The following is a 20057-nucleotide window of genomic DNA, read 5'->3' on the forward strand; positions in this document are numbered from 1 at the left end:
CTACAATGACAAACAGATAAAGGTGTGTGTGTGTGTGTGTGTGTGTGTGAGAGAGAGAGAGAGAGTATTTGGGTCAATAGTTCATAAACTTTTAAACCAAAGGATTTGTATATAAAATATATACAACTTATTAATAAGGAAACAACATGATAAAAAGTAGCGGTAAAAACTTTGAGATAAGAATTTTTAAAGAAGACATGCAAATGTCAAATACACGAAAAGTTTCTCAACATTATTAGTTATAAATAGTGGATGGATTACTACTAATGTTCAATTTTTTTCAAAAATGAAATGGAATACATAAATACTGATATTCGAGGCATCAGTGAAATGAAATGGACTGGCAATGGCCATTTTGAATCCAAAAACAATGATTTATTCTTGTCAGGAAGGACAGATTCAACGAATGGCATTACATTCTTCATCAAAACCGACATTTCAAGATCTCTCTTGAAGTACAGTGCTGGTGGTGTGTGATAGGTAGGTTTATTGTGCCAACCTGGCCAATAGGAACATATGGGATTAATAAAGTCACAGTTTGATTAGAGGGCAAAGAGATAAATGGCTCGACAAGCCCCGCCCCTCTTGCTCTCTGGTGATTGGACCAGTGTGCGACTACTTTAGCTAGTTTTCTGTCTCAACTTGTAAGCTACATTACCTATGGGTCAGCCAACCTGTAGATCATGTTGCTAGAGCTTGAGGTTCATTCAAGACCTGTTTCACCATGCTGCTGGTGTGTACATAGCTTGAGCTTGAGGCTGGCGGATCTAAACGTCTTGTATTGCTTAAGTTCGATATCCTATCCATGCCTGCTTTGCTAAGTTCCTGAGCTGCTGACTATTGGTAACCCACCCTGCTGTTTGCTGCCTGTGACCCAACTGCCTGCATGGTTCTAGGGAAGACTCAGTTTCCTTGACCTTGGACCCAGCAACCCTCCTGAGTTTAAGGACTTTCAGTATATTAACTGTTCCACGGAATTGAGTTGAACTGAGCCCTCTGTACTGCTGTGTGGACTAATTAGCTGTTATATTCCTTCATGCTGTATAGATTTAGCTATCTATCTAATCATAAGTGTCCTGGTTTTGTTTCTCTAGAAAACCCTTTGTAACCCATGGTGATAGGATAATATCTGTCCGGGTACATGGAAAACCAGCCAATAAAACTATTATTCAAATTTATGCACCAATCACTAAAGCTCGTGATAAAGAAATTGATCAAACAATCAAGATGCACTGATAATTGATGATTGGAATACAAAAGGTTGAAACAGAGGAAGTATCAGTAATTGGAAAATAGGGTCTTGGTGATAGAAATGAAGCTGGAGATCTCATGATAGAATTTTGTAGGACCAATGACTTCTTCATTGCAAATATTATTTTTTCAAGAACACAAACGGTCAATATACATGTGGGACTTCTCCAAATGGAATACAGAGAAATAAAATTGACTATTTGAAGAGACTATGAAAAGTTCAGTATCGGCAGCTAAAACCAGACTAAGGGCAACTATGGAAAGACCACTAATTGCTCCTATCTATGTTTAGATTAAATCTTAAGAAAATTATAAAGTCTTCAAGAGCCAAAATGCGACCTTGAGATCAAAATCCCACCTGAATTTTAAGAACAGAAATAGATTTATACCACTGAACATTAATGACAGAAGACCTGCTAAGCAGTGAGAAGACATCAAGAACATCATATATGAAGAAAGCAGGTCATTAAAAAGACAGGAAATATAGAAAAGATCAAAGTAGATGTCAGAAGAGACTGAAATTTGCTCTTAGTCATAGAGCTAAATAAAGCAAATGGAAGAAAGGATGAAATCAAGGAGCTGAAAGGAAAATTTCAAAGGAGAGTTCCAGAATGCAAAGCCAAAGATTATGCAAGAACCTGGACTTAGAAAACCAAAGGGGAAGAACATACTCAGCATATCTTATCTTTTTTTCTTGATAGTTTTCATAGCACTATCTGACATATTAATATGAATTTTTGTCTGTTGTTTATTTCCCCTAACTAGAATAAAAATTACTTGAGAGCAGAGATTTCATTGATTATCATTCTAACACAGGGAAATAGGATATCAATGAGAACAGCATTCTAAAGGAAGAATGGGCTTATTTATAACATAGAAGAGTGTTTCTTAAGTGTCTGCTATGTTTTTAGTTCCTTGTCAATCTAATAATATGATTTAGTTTATTTTGTGGTACTTTGGTGCATATAAAAATAATTTTCTACTATTAAAATCTTGTATCATCTTTATGTTATTAATCTTTTGGGTGGACCCTAAAATAGTTAACAAAATTCAGATATTTACCTAAAACTAAAATATAATGAAAGCTGCAAGAAATTTATAAAAATGGGATCTTAATTGTTTAACTTGTTAGTTCCACACCCTAAATAAATGTTACTTATGCAAAATCTGGACTTAATAAAAATAAGTGATATTAGGAATGGACCAAAGTCATTTTATTCGAAGAAGGTCAAGTACTTTCAATTATTCGATCTAATGGGAATTCCATGTCTTAAGAAAGAAAGAGATTGTTTCTTGAGTGAAAGTTGTTGAAAATACCTATGTTGTAATACTAAATGAACAAAACTATATGGTCTCAAATTGTTTAGAAAAATAAAGTTGTAGTTTGTGAGATACTGGGTAATTATTTACCTCTATTTCATGGTGGTCTTTGCAAATATCATATAATCATTTTAATCTTAAAAAATAAACATTTAAAAAAATTGTTCATATACAAGGTAGTTTCAAAAAGTCTATGGGAACATTCCATTTTTTCACGAACTTTTTGAAGCCTCCCTGTATAGTATAGTTCCTCTTTGGCCCTTTTATTTAAAGTGGTTTTAAAACTTTTAGCAGAATAGATTTTGAGAGGACCTAATGCCAGGGGCTTAAGTGGAGAGGAAATGTTTTGAGAATGATGAGGGCAATGAATGTACAAATGTGCTTTACACAATTGATGTATGTATGGATTGTGATAAGAGTTGTATGAGCCCCTAATAAAATGATTAAAAAAAAAGACAGCAAAAAAAAAGAAAAAGAAATAAGTAGTAAAGAAACAAAAGATAAAAAAAGAATAGATTTTGAAAAGATACTAGTTTACCTCATGTTAGATAAATAATAGAAATCAATTATAGATGATAAGCAAGTGTGCTGTGAGGCAATGGAGCCAGGAATGACCCTTCAACCCTTTGTCCTGATACTTGCTTAGAAAGTTAAAAACCTTTTATCATGTCTAAAACAGTTTGTCTATGTTGTACCATAATCGTCAACTGTGTATTGTCTTGGCTTGGATGTCATGAAGATACCCTAGTAGAACAAATTTTATTGCTTAAAAATGAACTTAATATCAACCTCCTCTATAGGCAGGGGTTTTGTCTTTTTTATATCTAGATGTTAGGTGTCGGTCTTACACATGAAAGCGGTTCAGTTAGTGTCTGTTAATATAGTTATATCTTCTTAAATATAAAGGCATTAAACTAGAAATGCTTTTTCATTGTTACTGTTGTTAATAGGAAAAACAAGAAGAAAGTGAGCTTCGTTCTCTGCCACCTCCTTCCCCTGAACACTTGGCCGCTTTAAGTGTTGCGATTATTGAATTAGCAAAAGAACAAGGAATAACAGATGATGACCTCAGAGTTCGGCAGGAAATTGTGGAGGAAATGTCAAAGGTTATAACAACATGTTTACCAGGTATAGATATATTTGATACTTAATTTTTAAATCACTAAACTCTCCATTTTGCTTCCTTTTGAACTTAGGGCAAGTTTCTTAATATATTTTTAATTTTTCCCCTACTTAATAGTAGATTAATTTAAAATTTTATAGACTATATGAAAAATCGGTAGCCAGATAATATATGAAAAATGGAACTTGAAATGTAAGGAACTGCCATTATAGAATAAATTTTTAGTGGTCAAAAATTACCTATTTTCAGTATAATTAATTGCTAAGTGGACTTTTTTGTTATATTTAAATATAAGCATTCCAAGTAGCTACTGAGTAAATTTCTATTGATGATTCTGGGGAAAAAATACTTTAAATAGTAACTGTGGAGTAAAATATCGGTATTATAGAAATCTTATTTTTGAATCAAGGGATCTGGGTTATTTTAGATACTTTGATGACTATTCTTTTAGCCCTCATTGTTTGTTTTTTTTCTGTATTGATAAAGGATTTAAACAAATATATCTCATATCAAAAAGTCATTTCCTATCATCAAAGGGATGTTAGATAATTGATATTTTATAGTTTCATATTGATACATTGTGTTAAAAAAAGAATATAACATAAAATTTTAAACAGAAAAATAATTTCTCTGTGCTATTTCTGTACTAATTTTTTTAACCTAAAACACAATACTTATTTAGCACAGATTAATTCACCATTATCTAAGAATTGCAATGAGCATTTTAGGATTTTAATTATTTGGATAACTGTCAGACATTTTGTAGTCTTGATCAAAATAGGGTTTTAAATATGTTACTGAGTGTGAGCTTACAGTTTCTAAAATACTAAACCATTTTTACCCCTTCAGTTTCAGGCATGAGTTATCAATCGTTCAAATCCTTTTAAAATTTATCTTGCTATATTTTTGAAATAATATACTTGGTTATCTGAGTGAGGTAGTTATCAAAGAAAGTCTGTGAAACATTATTAGTCCTATATATTTTGTTGCATAAACTTTGAGAAGCCACATTATTGTTTTTGTTTTTCAGTTTTAAATTTGTGTTGTCAGATAATTTTATTTTGTATTTTTTAAAGCATTGACTGTGGCTGTCTTTATCTGTTCCATACTCAAAATATCTAAAAATAAATAGTTTATTATAGTAGGAACAACTAGTTTAGTGTATTTGTTTGTTTGTTTTTTTAACATTTTATTAGGGGCTCATACAACTGTTATCGCAATCCATACACACATCAATTGTGTAAAGCGTACTTGTACATCATTCTCAAAACATTTTCTCTCCACTTAAACCCCCGACATTAGGTCCTCATTTTTCCCCTCCCTCCCCGCTCCCCGCTCCCTCATGAGCCCTTGATAGTTTATAAATTGGTATTTTGTCATATCTTGCCCTGTCTGACATCTCCCTTCGCCCACTTTTCGGTTGTCTGTCCCCCAGGGAGGAGGTCACATAGTTCCTTGTAATCGGTTCCCTCTTTACTAACTTTTTAATAGTTATATTGAATAGTAAGAATATTCTCAGTGATTTTTAGTGTTACTAAAATTTTGTTTGAACATGGGACTTTAATGAATAATTACTGCTTTCCTTTCCTATTTTTTCACTCTACAACTGAGAAGTATTTTTATTATACATCAGTTAGAAAGTCTCATTTTTTTCTAGTCATTGTATTTGAAATTAAAGGCATAGAATCAAAGTATATGAATATACTTAATTTTTCTATTCCTTTTCTAAGCATCCAATTTTGTATACTATTTTATAATTTGAAATATTTTCTTTCTTTCAGAATGTTCACTTAGGTTATATGGCTCCTCACTGACTAAGTTTGCTCTGAAAAGTAGTGATGTTAATATAGATATAAAATTTCCTCCCAAGGTAAGTCATTAGAAAAGAACTATTTATGTGTGGTTCTTAACTAGTTATTAGAATGTTTTGTTATCTCTTCAGAGATGAGATACCAACCCAACGCCTTCAAGTTGCTTTTTATTCATAGAAACCCTATAGGACAAGGTAAAATAGTTTTGTAGAGTTTCTGAGATTTTGGGGAACAGATAAACTCATTTCTTCCACTGAGTAGCTGGTGGGTTTGGACTGGCAACCTTGTGGTTAGCACCCTAACACTTAACCCACAGTGCCACCCCAGGGTTGGGGAACTATAAAACTGTAGTTTGCAGACTCTTTTGGGAAATTACTGCTTTTGGAAATTACTATTTGACTTCAAAATACATGGTAAGTACTTTTACTAATTTAGTAGCTAAATATCATTAGTAAAAAGTACTGATATTGTTTAGCACAGCTAACATTATCTACTTTATTGTCATATGAAATCTTTGAAATAATCAGCATTTCATATTTTATTGCTGTTTTGGATAATTTTATACTTGGAGGTTTTATTGGGGTGAAGGTTCGATGTTTTCATTTCTAGCCATTGACTTTATAATTAATATATGATTATCACATACTGTTGAATAGCAGCACACTTTAAACTAGCTTATTTTTAATATCTCAATAAGTTCTCCTTAATAATCACTTGGTAAAGCACCATGCTTTTATGCAAACAGTTTACACAAGGAACACCTATATATACTCATGTATAAGCTGAGTTTTTCAGCACATTTTTAATGCAGTTTTTGTGTTAAAATTTGGTGCCTCGGCTGATACTTGGGTTGACTTAGACTTGAGTATAATGAGTAATGTACATCATACATTATTGTATATAGTGCACCATTCTTCCCCACACGTTTTTTTCATAATTCCAATATTTTTCGTGATGACTTGAATTTTTTGACTGATGGAGTAAATGTTAGTTATCTTCTTGGTACCTGCTGTAAATGTTAGGCTCCCAGCCGCAGACCTTCACCGGGCTACCCTTCAGTTATACAGCAGTCATTCTCTTGTCTGGTTTCTTCACCTACTGTGTAAATGGCTTTCCCCGTGGCAGGAAGAAATAACTTTTTCTGTCCTGGAAACAGCCCTTTCCAGGATTCTAATTCCAGCCCATGAGGTTTGTGGGGCTATATACACTCTGGCCTCTCAGCCAGACGAGGCCCACACGTCACACCCATTCTGCCCTGCTCTCTGGCTGGTTGATTGCTTCGCTCAGGACATTTGAATCTCTTGCTCACACAGTGACTGTGGGTTGGATGTGAGAGTTGTGAGTGAAGAGAGTAGTATGCCCTCACTAGGATGACACAGTTCTGAATGGCTGGTGGGAGTTCTGTAGGGCTGGTACAGTGCACCTGGCTTGAGCTGTTTGTGTGAGACCTGAGTGGTGGGCAATGACTTCCTGTCTACTGTGGGATCAGCTCATGTTCAGGCTGTGGCAGCCTCTTATAATAGCCCTCTACCTGACCCTTTGCCTGACTGGACCAAAGCACAAGGAGCCCCACTACTTTCACTGTAGGCCTTGAACTACCCCACAGCACAAACAGTTTTGTTTTCTAATTATGAAGGTAGTAAAATACTATATAATAGGAGTTTCAAAAAAATTTGATTTTCTGCAGACTTTTGGAAGACCCCTCATATTTTCTGCTTAACTGTAAAATTTAGATTATGGTTTTATATAAATGTTGTTCTTTAGTGAATTGAATTTTCTCTAAAGTTCTATTTGAGATTTGAAATTTATTTTTTGATTTAATTCAAAACTTTTTTAGATGAATCATCCAGATCTTCTGATACAAGTCCTTGGGATTTTAAAAAAATCTGGTGAGTTTTTTCTGTTTTTAATTTGCCTAATTATATGCACTATTAATGGAAGATTCTCTAAAGTTACTTGTGTTGAGTTGTTACTATAGCTAACCAAGTTAAAATTAAAACTCAGAATTTTGGAGTTAAAGGTATTATATAGGGATGTATAGATAATGATAGAAAATAAATGTTACACAAATCAAATCATAGCTAGTAAATTTTTTATGTATGCCTTGTCTCTGAATTTTTTTGGCAGAAAATATATTCATATAGAATACTTTTAAAATTACAAAATCAAAATTACAACTCTCTCAAACAAAGCTCTAGAACATGTAAATAATCTAGAAGATTATTTCTTTTTAAAATTATAGTAAAAATATGTTATGGACTTCATAAAGTTCATGGAAAAAACTAGAACCCAAAGATAAATTTGGTTTTTCAAGACCTTTTTGAAGGCCCTCATATATTTTTTTGGAGTTCTTTCCTATATAACAAAACATTTGCCAATTTTGCACATTTTCCCTATAAAATTCAGATATATTTATTATGTTTATCATGCTTAGTCCACCAACATTATCCATTTCCAGATTAGTCCATCACCAGTAACAGAAAGTCTCTGCCCTCTAACAAATGACTCATGCTTTTCTTCTTTCATCCCATTCCTGGTAATTACTTTGATCAGTATTTATTTGCCTGTACATGTAAGTTTGATCATAAATGTATTGTTTTGTGACATTTCTTTCAGCATGTTTTCAAGGTTCGCTCATCCAAGTTGTACATATAAGTACTTTCCTTTTATGACTGAGTTATATTTCATTGTGTGTGCCACATTTTGTTTACCTCTTGATGGGTATTTAGCTTGTTTCCATTTTTAGGTTACTCTGAATAGTTCTGGTCTCTCGACAGCATATGTGAGATAAAGTCTAACCACCCTTTCCTCTAAGGAGCATTCTGGCTGTACTTGTTCCAAGACAGATTCGTGCTTTTGCCAGTCCATGTTACTTTCTGTATTCTTTCCCCAGCACCATATTTCAAATGCATTGATTCTTCTTCAGTCTTCCTTTTTCAATGTCCAACTTCCAGATACATATGAAGCAACTAAAAATACTATGGCTTTGGGTTAGGTGTACCTAAGTCCTCAAAGTTAACAGCTTTGCTTTTCAACACTTTTAAGAGGTTTTGTGCAGCAGGTTTACCCAGTGCCATACATCATTTAATCCCTTGACCACTTTTTCCATGAACACTGATTGTGGATGCAAGCAGGATAAAACCCTTGGCATCCTCAATCAATCTTCTCTCCCATTTATTGTGATGTTACCTATTGGTCCAGTTGTGAGGTTTTTGATTTTCTTTACATTAAATTTAAAAAAATACTGAAGGCTGTAATCCTTGATTTTTATCAGTAAGTGCTTCAAGTCCTCTTCACTTTGAATAAGCAAGATTGTGTCACTGCATATTGCAAGTTGTTAAATAAGCTTTGCTCCAATTCTGATGCCACATTCTTCATATAATTCAGCTTCTCTAATTAATTTGCTCAGCATATGGATTGAATATATATGGTGAGAAGATCAACCCTGATACACACCTTTCTTGATTTTAAACCGTGCGGTATTCCCTTGTATTGTTTGTACAGCTACCTCTTGATCCATGTATGGGTTCCATATGAGCACAGTGAAGTGTTCTGGAATTCCCATTCTCAAAGTTAACCATAATTTGTTGTGACCCACACAGTCAAATAGTGCAGCATAGTTATTAAAGCACAAGTAAACATCTTTCTGTTATTCTCTGCTTTTAGCCAAGATCCATCTTATATCAGCAGTGAGATCCCTTGTTCCATGCCCTCATCTGAATCCATCCTGACCCTGTGACAGATTCCTGAATCAGTATACTGCCACAACTTTTGTTGGATGATTTTCAGCAAAACTTTGCTCACGTGTGATATTCTAACTGTTGCTCCACCTTTCTGTGGATTGGGTACCAATATGGCCAAATACTTGTCTTCCAAATTCCCTGGCATAGTTGAATGAGTGCTTCCAATACTTCCAACATCAGCTTTTTGAAACATTTTAATTGATGTTCCATGAATTCCTGGAGCCTTGTTTTTGTCTAATTCTTTCATCACAGCTTGAACAACCTTCAGTATCATTGGTTCTTGATTGTATGTTACTTCCTGAAATGGTGGAATAATGTTGACTAGTTCTTTTTGATACAGTGTCTCTGTGTATTGTCTCCATCTTCTCCTTTCTTTTAGTAGCTCAGTCTTTTTTTTTTTTTTTTAAAGCTGCTGAGTGCTTTGCACTTCCAAACTGGCTTTGTTTTAAAAATACTTGTTCCTAATTCCATAAAAACTCTAAAGCATATTACAGATAAAGTGGTAGATATTTGAATTTTACTACTTTAAACATAGTGAACAATGTCAGCCTAGCCTAAATTATTTTTAAAATTTATTTTCACTAACATACAAAAGTAGACTATAATAAACCACAAGACATAGGTTTACAAAACTCAGTCTGATTATAAAATTAACAACTATCTTCGATATGCCCTCATTGTGCCCTCTAAAGACCTTCATCCTAGTATCTACAGTACTTGTTTATACATCTGTATTAAAAATTTCTCATTTAACATTTTTGTCTTCATCATTGAGTTCCTTTTGTCTTTATATTTTCATATGGCCAGTTCATAACACACTTTCTAATTTGCTTCTTGAAAAAAAATCGTCATTATAACTGCTAAGAAATTTTCTTTGAGCTTTAAATGAAATAGTGTAATCTCTCTATTTTGATAAAACACATTTTTGGCATGGCCCTATCTTGAAAAATTTCTGGGGGATGTGTGATTTACCCTATTATTTACTCTTTAAGAGCTTTAGTTTGAGAACTTAAAGAAGTAAACTGCCAAAGCCCTCAAGGTCCTCATTTTGTGCCTCCTGGGGAAGTAACCTTCTAAAGTAAGTTGTGACCTCTGTTAACGTTTGCTTTGAAAGTTAGACAACTTTGGCTAGATTGTGTATGGAAATATTCAAATTTCAGCATATGAAGACCTCTTTTTGTAAGGTGATTATAATTTTCAGACCATATTTTGAACTGTACGGTGATTTGTGATAGAGAAAGAATGACACCAAAGGAGGTAAGAGATTCCATGGAGTTAATGATCGTAATGAAAAATGGATTGTTCCACAGAAGCAATAAGAGTGACTTTAGAAGGAAACTATTAATGTTTACTGTAGAGTAAACATTTCAGAGATGTTGATATTAGCTTACTTGTGTTTATTATTTTTTTTCCCTATTAGTATTATATGTAGATGTGGAATCTGATTTTCACGCTAAAGTTCCTGTTGTGGTGTGCAAAGATCGAAAAAGGTTGGTAACAATGAAGAGAAAATATTAAAATAAAACATTAACGACATGTACAGTGAACACTTCCAAAAGTGAAACATTTCAGAATTAAAAAGCCAAGTATTCTCTATTTGTTGAAAATACTAAGCTTGCTGGAAATATATAAACAAGAAGTAGTTACCAGAGAGTTTGAAAATAAAACATCCTAGGGAAAACTTTTCTTTTTCCTCTTACATTTATTCACTCACCCATATTCTGTGTTAGGTGATAACTTAGCTCTAGGGATGCAAGCATAATAAAAAAGACTGGCTCTTCTTTTCAGGGAGCTCATTGGCTGTAGAATCTAGTCAAGGAGATTGGTCTTGCCGTTCTCAGATATCTGTAGGATTGAGAGGGCAATGCACTTTAGAAAAATGACATTAATTCTATTTGAGATGAATGTAAAAAATAGGGAAACAATATCGAGATGTTTCTTAGTGAAAGGGTATTTTTAGCTTCCTTCTTTTCTCAATTGGAAAATTGAGGCCTGGAGGGGTTAATGATATACTCAAACTCCTATTATTTAAGGAAAAATCAGAATTGAATGCAGGTATAGTGGCATCTGTTATATTTTTGTACTATATGGTGTCACATTGCCTTTTTGTGTCAATGCCACATTTATATTTTGTTCTCCCTACCTTTAAAATATTTCCACAAGAATTCTGTCACCTTATATAACGTACCTCCTAGTTCTAGTTGATCTGTGGGCTAATATGTAAATCCTTTCTAGTCTATTCTTCACATAATACTTCAATAAAGCTTTGAAAGCTTGAATAGGAAAAATAAGTGTCAAGAAATACAGCTAGTCAGTTTATTCATTTGTAGTTTCCATGTAAGCAAAAAGTTCAAGTAGGATGATGTGTTGCAACATTTCTGTTTGAAAGGATCAGTCTTCTTTCATATAGGTACAATTTTGGTGGATCTTTATGTTGCTTTTGAAATTAATTTTTTGTGTAGTTCTATTGATGAAAAGTTAGTTTAGCTCTAAATTTATTAAAACATTTTTATTTATCACTTTTTAGGTTTTAAAATGTGACTGGAAAGGATAGCCACAGGATTTGAAGTAGTCTGTTTTTTAAAGTATCACTGTAGTGAAATTTGTTTCTTTTTCATTCACAGTGGTTTACTTTGTAGAGTGAGTGCAGGAAATGAAATGGCATGCCTCACTACTGATTTACTTGCTGCTCTTGGTAAAAGGGAACCTGCCTTTACTCCCTTGGTGTTAGCTTTTCGCTACTGGGCAAAGGTAAGCAGAACAGAATTTAAAAGTAACTCATTTTCAAAATGGTTCATGCCTTTTCTTGTACATAAAACAAATGGTGTGACAAAATGGTTACCTAGGCCATAAAGTGATGTGGTAAATTCTGGCTTATGGACATGAAAGTAACATTTCACATAACTTATTGATATATTTAAAAATTCTTAATTATTGTATTTTCTTTGTTCTCCATTAGTTTACTATAGAAATACTCTTTCATATTTTAATATCTGAGCTGCAAATTTTGACTTATACTTTACTGCAAATTCAAGCTCGTTTGTTTTTTCTTTTTAGCAATTTATGAGACAAATAATATTTAAATTACATAGCTGTTTTTAAATTTTATTTCCATGAATTGTCTTTCCTCAACAGGTTCTTACTTAGCATAATTTCCATATAAAATTTCTTCTAGTTGTATTCAGTTCTGCTTATGTTGCAATGTTGCTTCTATAGTAGTCACTACTGTTTATTCATTCTTTGATGACTGAAAATTTTTATGAGAAAACATACTCTGCATTAGCAATATGAGTCAATATGTTGAGCCTTTCATGAAATGAATTAACACAGTAGGCCCATAATTAACTCAAATATACCATAAAGATGGTACAAGACCTTTATACATTAGATCTGCATGAGTTGGATCTGACTCAACAGCAGTTAACAAAAATATACTGAACATACACTGCCATGAAAGTTAATAGCTAAGAATTGCTCTTGTTTTGTTAAAGCACACATGAACCATATTTCATGGTTTTACTTGCCTTGCCATTCTTCAGGCTATTCTATATCTTTTGATTCATGATTTAAAATATTTTTGTATTGTGTTTTAGGTGAAAGTTCACAAAGCAAATTAGATTGCCATTTAGCAATTTTAAATTGTTCCTTGCCATTCGTTGTAGCTTTTACATCGTGTAAGCCTTTTTGCTATTCCCATTCGATTTGTTCCATTTCCATTCATCTAACTTGTCTGTCAGTTTGTTGTATTGTGGTGGCTTGTGTCTGCTGTGATACTGGAAGCTTTGTCATTGGTATTTGAAATACCAGCATGGTCACACAAAATGAACAAGTTTCAGCAGCGTTCCAGACTTAAGAAGAGACTACAGAGAAAGAATATGCTGTTCACGTCAGAGGAATTAGCCACTGAAAATGTATGAATAGCATTGAAACATTGTCAGATAACAAAAACTGACTTATGCACTCACATGTGCATAAGAGAGAGCTTTATATCAAAGAGCAATTGTATATTGAGAAAACATCCCAGCCCAGTCCAGATTAAGACCTTAAGTCCGTTATTAGCCCATTCAGGTGAGATAGACTCAAGATTATATTTTGGCTCTCATGGACTTGTTTTAATTTTCTTCAGCTTCAGCATGAACTTACATATGAGCAATTGATGGTCTGTTCCACAGTCAGCCCCTGGCTTAGTTTTAGCTACTGATACTGAGCTTCTCCATTGTGTCTTCCCACAGAGTAGTCAATTTGATTTCTGTGTAGTCCATCTGGAGAAGTCCATGTGTATAGTCACCTTTTGTGTTGTTATAAAAAAGATATATGCGATGAAGAAGTCATTGGTTTTGTAAATCTCTGACATTCAGTTTCTGCCTTTGTTTCTACCACTATGACCATATTCCAACTACAGTTCTGTATTCTTATTCTTTGTTCCCAACTTTTGCATTTCAATTTCCTATAGTGATCAATGCGTTTTGAATAGTAGTTGTAGTGATTGGGTTCATCTTTAAATATAAAATTCTACCACAGATACCATGGTTTTTCCACAGTCAACCTCGAAATGTCTTTTTTGACAATGTATACAACTCCATTCCTGTTGATTATTTAATTCACAGCATAGTAAAGCATATTATGATTACCGGCCCCACTGGATTCGGGCTGTTTTATTGATGCTGTTAGGGGAAGGAAAGGTCCCCAGGAGCACAGAGACTGAGTCAGTCAGCAGAAGCATGAGGCTAAGGCACATGGTGGCAGGTTAGGGCACATTTATCTTCTGAGGAACATCTTTCCATTAAGAGGTTTGGGAATTTAAGAGGTGCGAGTTCTTAACCTGAGCCACCACAAATAGGCAGCAATACCTGTGTGGAAAATCTGCCTTAATTGGTCAGTAGGGGTAAATGGGGACAGGACACTAAGCTGGTCACTAGTAAAGGGATCCAACCTTGACCTGAGATAACCCAGGAGAATACCTGATGTTCCTGAGTATAGTGGAGCAGGTCCAAAGTTTCTTTTCTTGTAGGCCTCCTTATGGGAAAACACATTCAGAGAAAAATGGTATTCAGGCAAAGGATGTCAGAATTAGCCCTAAGGCACACAGTTGGGGGGCAGACAAGGTACCCAGGTACAACTGGTAGGCAGGCAGGGGCAACCTCCAACATGAGTTCTAGGTCACAATAGGATGCAGAACTGCCCACTCTTGCTTGGCGTGGGTTTGAGCACAGCCTGACAGCCTTCCCAAACACCACCTTGATGCCCTTCTGTTAAAAGACAATACATTGTGCTGGGGAGCTGGCTTGGGGGACGGGGTGCTAATGAAGGAAATTTAACATGATTTTCTGATTCAAAATGGCCAATACCAGTCCATCTCGACTCACGAATGCCTAGAATATCAATTTTTTAGGTGTTCAATTAAATTTGTGACAATTTCCAATTTTCCTAAAGCCATACTTTGTATGTTCCAAGTTCCTATTATTAATTGATGTTTGCATTGGTTTTTCTCATTTTGTGTTGTGCCCCATCACCCAAATGTTATGTCACCAATATTGTAAATTCCAGGAGGGTCACTCAAAGTGAACAGGTTTCAGTAGAGCATCTAGACCAGTGGTTCTCAACCTTCCTAATGCCACGACCCTTTAATACAGTTCCTCATGTTGTGGTGACCCCCAACCATAAAATTATTTTCGTAGCTACTTCATAACTGTAATTTTGCTACTGTTATGAATTGGGCGACCCCTGTGAAAAGGTCGTTTGACTCCCAAAGGGGTTGCAACCCACAGGTTGAGAACCAATGTTCTAGAATAAGAACAGACTATGTTAAAGAACTAGGCTGTCCACTTCTAGGAACTAGCCATGAAAACCTATGGACAGAACTGATTTAGTATCAGATACTGAAAACCTCATGAAAATAAGCAGAACATAGAGATAGTTCTAGAAGATGAGCCCCTCAAGTTGAAAGATTCTCAAAATCTGACTGAGGAAGAAACAATGGAGAATCTCAATATCAACAGCTAAAACAAGGCTAGGGACTGACTGCAGAACAGACCACCAATTGCTCATATGTAAATTTAGGTTGAGGTTGAGGAAAATTATAACAAGTCACAAGAGCCAAAGTATGACCTTGAATGTATCTGACCCAAATTTCTAGAACATCTCAGGAAGAGATTCTATGCATTGAACACTAATGACAGAAGATTTGCTGAGCCGTGGGAGAACAACGAGCATCATGAAGAAAGCAAAAGGTCATTACAAAGGAAAGAAAGAAAAGATCAAAGTGGATGTCAGAAGAGACTCTGCAATTTGCTCTTGATTGTACAATAGCTAAGGCAATTGGAAGAAAGCTATATTGATGTGGTGAAAGCTAAATTTCAAAGGGCAGCTCAAGAAGGCAGAGTACAGTATTATAATGAAATATGCAGAGACCTAGATTTGGAAAACCTGAAAGGAAAAACATGGACAACATATCTTAAACTAAAAGAACTCAAAAAATTTAAGCCTCGTGTTTCAATATTGAAAGATTCTTTGGGCATAATATTGAGTAATGTAGGAAGCATCAAAAGAAGAAGGAAAAGACACAGAGTTGCTGTACCAAAAGGAACTAGTCAACATTGCACCATTTCAGGAGGTAGCCATATGTGCAAGAATGAATGAATGGTACTGAGGAAGGAAAGCATTAGCTAAATTCAAGGCTTCAGAAATCAGTGGAATACCAATCAAAATGTTTTAACAAGCTGATGAATCATTGGAAACATTCATTTATACCAGGAAATTTGGAAGACGGCTACTTGGTGAACTGACTGGAAGGGGTTCATTTCTGTACCTATTCCAAAGAAAGGTGACCCAACAGAATGGTCAAATTACAGACCAATATCATTGATGTCACATACAAGGACGTTTTTGCTGAAGATCATCCAGCATCCATTGTAGCAGTACATTGACAAGGAGCTGCCAGAGGTTCAACATGGGAACAAGGCATGTCATTGGTGATGTCATCTGGATCTTGGTTGAAAGGAGAGAATTCCATAAAGATGTTTACTTGTGTTATATTGACTATTCAAAGGCATTCCACTGTGTGGATCATAACAAACCCTAAGTATAGCCTTGAGTGGATTGGAAATTCCAGAACTCTTTGTTTTACTCATGTGGAACCTGTTCGTGGATCAAGAAGCAGTTGTGTTAATAGAACAAACGATACCAGGAGGGTAAGGGGAAGGTGGGGGGAGAGAGGGGGAACTGATCACAATGAGCTATATATAACCCCCTCCCTAGGGGGATGGACAATAGAAAAGTGGGTTAAGGAAAACATAGTTTAGTGTAAGACATGAAAAAACAATAATTTATAAATTATCAAGGGTTATGTAGGGAGGGTGGGGAAGGAAAGGGGGGAAATGAGTTGATAACAAGGGCTCAAGTAGAAAGAAAATGTTTTGAAAATGATGATGGCAACAAATGTACAAAAGTGCTTGACACAATGGATGCATGTATGTATGATGATAAGAGCTGTGAGTCCCAATAAAATGATTTAAAAAAATGAAAATTAGAAAAGTTGTGTGTCAGGGTTGTATTCACTTACCATATTTACTTCATATTTATGCTGAGCAAATATTCAGAGATTCTGGATTATATGAAGAATATAGCACCTTGAATAGAGGAAGGTTTATTAATCTGTGACATGCAGATGATATACCTTACTTGCTGAAAATGAGGAGGAATTGAAGCACTTGCTGATGATGGTCAAGAATTTCAGCCTTCAGTATGGATTGTAGTCGGTGTAAAGAAAATAAAAATTCTCCAACTGGACTAATAGGTAACATCATCAAACAGAAAAGATTGAAATTGTAAAGGATTTAATCTTGCTTGGATTTACAATCAATAGTCAAAGAAGCAGCTGTCAAGAGATCAAAAAATGTGTTGCATTGGGTAAATCTGCTTCTCTTGAAAGTGTTGAAAAGCAACACTCTTACTTTGAGGACTAAAGTACACTCCCCTCATAGGCATGTGAAAGTTGAATGAGGGAGTTTGAAGCACAATAGATGTATTTGAATTATGGTACTAGAGAAGATTATTACAAGTGCTGTGGTGTACCAAAAGAAATAATAAATCTGTCTTTGAAGAAGTTTAGCCTGAGTGCTCCTGATAGATATGATGGCAAGACTTAGTCTCTGTACTTTGGGCCCTTCAGGAGAGAAACACCCTTAAAGAAGATCTTGCTTGATACAGTAGAGGGGAAGTGAAACAGAGGTAAACCTTTGACATGATAGGTTGACATAATGGCTGCAACAATGGCCTCAAACTTAAGAACTACTTAGCAGCTACTGTGAGGATGATCCAGGACCGGGGTGTTTCCCCTGCTGTACGTGGTGTTGCAGTAAGTCAGAACTGACTCCGTGGCATCTAACAACAGCAACACACACATTTTCTACTTGTGTTCTCAAGTTCCCATTTGGGCAAATGTTGACCGTTTGGGGTTGGGCTTGCTTAGATCTTTCTTAGAACACGTTATTCCTGCGAACTACAGATAATATGGGTTAGGCGTACCTTAGTCCTCAAATTTACATTCTTGCTCTTCAATACTCTAAAGAGGTCTTGAGCAGCAGATTTACCAAATGCAGCATGTCTTTTGATCTCTTGACTGCTGCTTCCATTGAGCTCTAATTGTGGATCCAAGTAAGACAAAATCCTTGAAAACGTCAACTTTTTGATGTTACTTAGTCCATTTGTGAGGATTTTGGTCTTCCTTACATTGAGTTGTAATCCATGCTGAAAGCTACAATCCTCAATATTCCATTCTGATGGTTCGAATCCTTGCTTTCACCAGTGTGCTTCAAGTCCTCCTCACTTTCAGCAAGCAATGTTGTGTCACCTGCATACCATAGGTTGTTAATAAGCCTTCCTAAGATATTGATGCCACACTCTTCTTCATATAGTCCGGCTTCTCTGATGATCTGCTCAGCATACAGATTGAACAATTATGGTAAGAGAACACAAACCTGATGCACATCTTTCCTGCATTATTTTCATGTTCTCTTTCCACAACTGCCACTTGATCTATGTAAAAGTTCCAAATGAGCACAGTGAAGTGGTCTGGAATTTCCAATCTTCTCAAGGTTATCCAAAGTTTTTTTTCTTATGGTCTGCACAAATGCCTTGGCATAGACAAGTAAACATCTTTCTGGTATTCTCTGCTTTGAGCCAAGATCCATCTGACATTAGCAATGATACCCCTTGTTCCATGCCCTCTTCTGAATCCAGCCTGGACTTATGTTAATTTTAACTTTTAAAAATTAACTTCTTTTACTATCATTTACTGTTAATTTTAAGCCAGTCTATAATTTGTCTGAAAGATGACTTGCAGAAATAGCTTAAATGGAATGTTTTAAAGTTATTTTAGGGTTATAGGACCAGTGGTTTTAACGATAAAATTGTTTCAGCTTTTTTTTAGGAACTTGAGTTTTGTTTCATGTTTTTCTTCCATTCTATCTGGGATGTTTTGTTTTATCCTTGTTCATTAGAGTTGTAGTGGTAGCAAGGCACCATCTAGTTCTTCTGGTTTAGGGCTAGAAGAAGCTTTGGTTAATGTAGGCTGTTAATCTCATGGATTACGTAGTTTCTTCTCTGACCCTTTGGTTTCCATCATTTTGTTTTGTATGAATACATACCAATGATGTTAGATCCTCGCTTGGAACTTTTTGAGAGCTCAGATGCTATTGTTTCTCAGCATAGCTCATATACATATATATATGTATACACTTCTGAAGGTAGTGATTCCTTTATTATGTCAAATGATAGTTTTAGCAATCTAGAGGGACTCAAATCAAATACTGTGTTTGGGGCAACTAAAAGAAGTCTGAAGGGCTGCAACGTGAATGAGGTAATGTTCCCCATGGAAATTCTTGTAGACCAGCCCTATTACCTTCAAAGAATGAGCATGTACATTGTCATGTCAAAAAATTCCTTGGTGTAATTTTACTGGTCTTTTCGTTACTAGTGTAGTTTTTGGTTATCTTAAAATCAGTTATCTTTAAGCCTTTAAGACTCCAGTAGCTATATCTTTTGGTAGCCGGGCACCATCGGCTTTCTTCACCTCCTTTGCTTATGTTCACATTTTTCTTCAGCAATCGTGTCGGGAAGGTGTGCATCCTGGAATGCCAATTCGATAGAACAAAAAATCATATTGTAAAGTTGGGTGAGCGCAGAGTGGAGACTCAAAGCCCATCGGTGGGCAACTGAACACCCCCTTACTGAGGGGGTGTGGGGAGGAGACAAGCCAATCAGGGTGCAGGGCAGCAACGATGAAACATATAACTTTCCTCTAGTTCTTTAATGCTCACCCCGCCCCCCCTATCATGATCCCAATTCTACCTTACAAATCTGGCTGGACCGGAGGATGTACATTGGTACAGATAGCAACTGGAAGCACAGGGAATCCAGTATAGATGACTCCTTCAGGACCAGTGGTGAGAGGGGCGATGCCTGGAGGGTGAAGGGAATGTGGGGTAGAAAGAGGGAACCAATTACAAGAATCTAAGTATTGCCACCGCCCTTGGGGATGGAAAGCAGAGAAGAGGGCAGAGGGAAACATCGGACAGGGTAACTTATGACAAAACTATAATAATTTATGAACTATGAAGGGTTCATGAGGGAGGGGGAGGGGAGAGGGAGGGGGAAAATGAGCAACTGATATTAGGGGCTAGAGTGGGAGGCAAATGTTTTGAGAATGATGAGGACAACAAATGTGCATATTTGCTTGACACAATGGATGTATGTATGGATTGTAATGAGAATTGTATGAGCCCCCAATAAAATAATTTTTAAAAAGAT

At 35.5% G+C, this 20057-nt stretch overlaps 1 protein-coding gene across 6 annotated transcripts in view; it reads left to right on the forward strand.

Annotated features, from left to right (window-relative positions):
* TUT4 (terminal uridylyl transferase 4) overlaps window positions 1-20057 on the forward strand; it is a 128381-nt gene that overhangs the window by 32909 nt on the left and 75415 nt on the right. For all 6 annotated transcript variants that reach the window (XM_045291971.1, XM_045291972.1, XM_045291973.1 and 3 more), the window contains exons 5-9: window positions 3522-3699; window positions 5476-5564; window positions 7343-7394; window positions 10669-10738; window positions 11873-11999. In XM_045291971.1, coding sequence (XP_045147906.1) covers window positions 3522-3699; window positions 5476-5564; window positions 7343-7394; window positions 10669-10738; window positions 11873-11999 — 516 coding nt within the window. The remainder of the gene's footprint in view (window positions 1-3521; window positions 3700-5475; window positions 5565-7342; window positions 7395-10668; window positions 10739-11872; window positions 12000-20057) is intronic.

The sequence above is a fragment of the Echinops telfairi genome, unplaced genomic scaffold, assembly GCF_000313985.2.
Source record: "Echinops telfairi isolate 266 unplaced genomic scaffold, ASM31398v2 ScPeMD7_443;HRSCAF=831, whole genome shotgun sequence".
In the NCBI taxonomy this organism is placed as follows: Eukaryota; Metazoa; Chordata; class Mammalia; order Afrosoricida; family Tenrecidae; genus Echinops; species Echinops telfairi.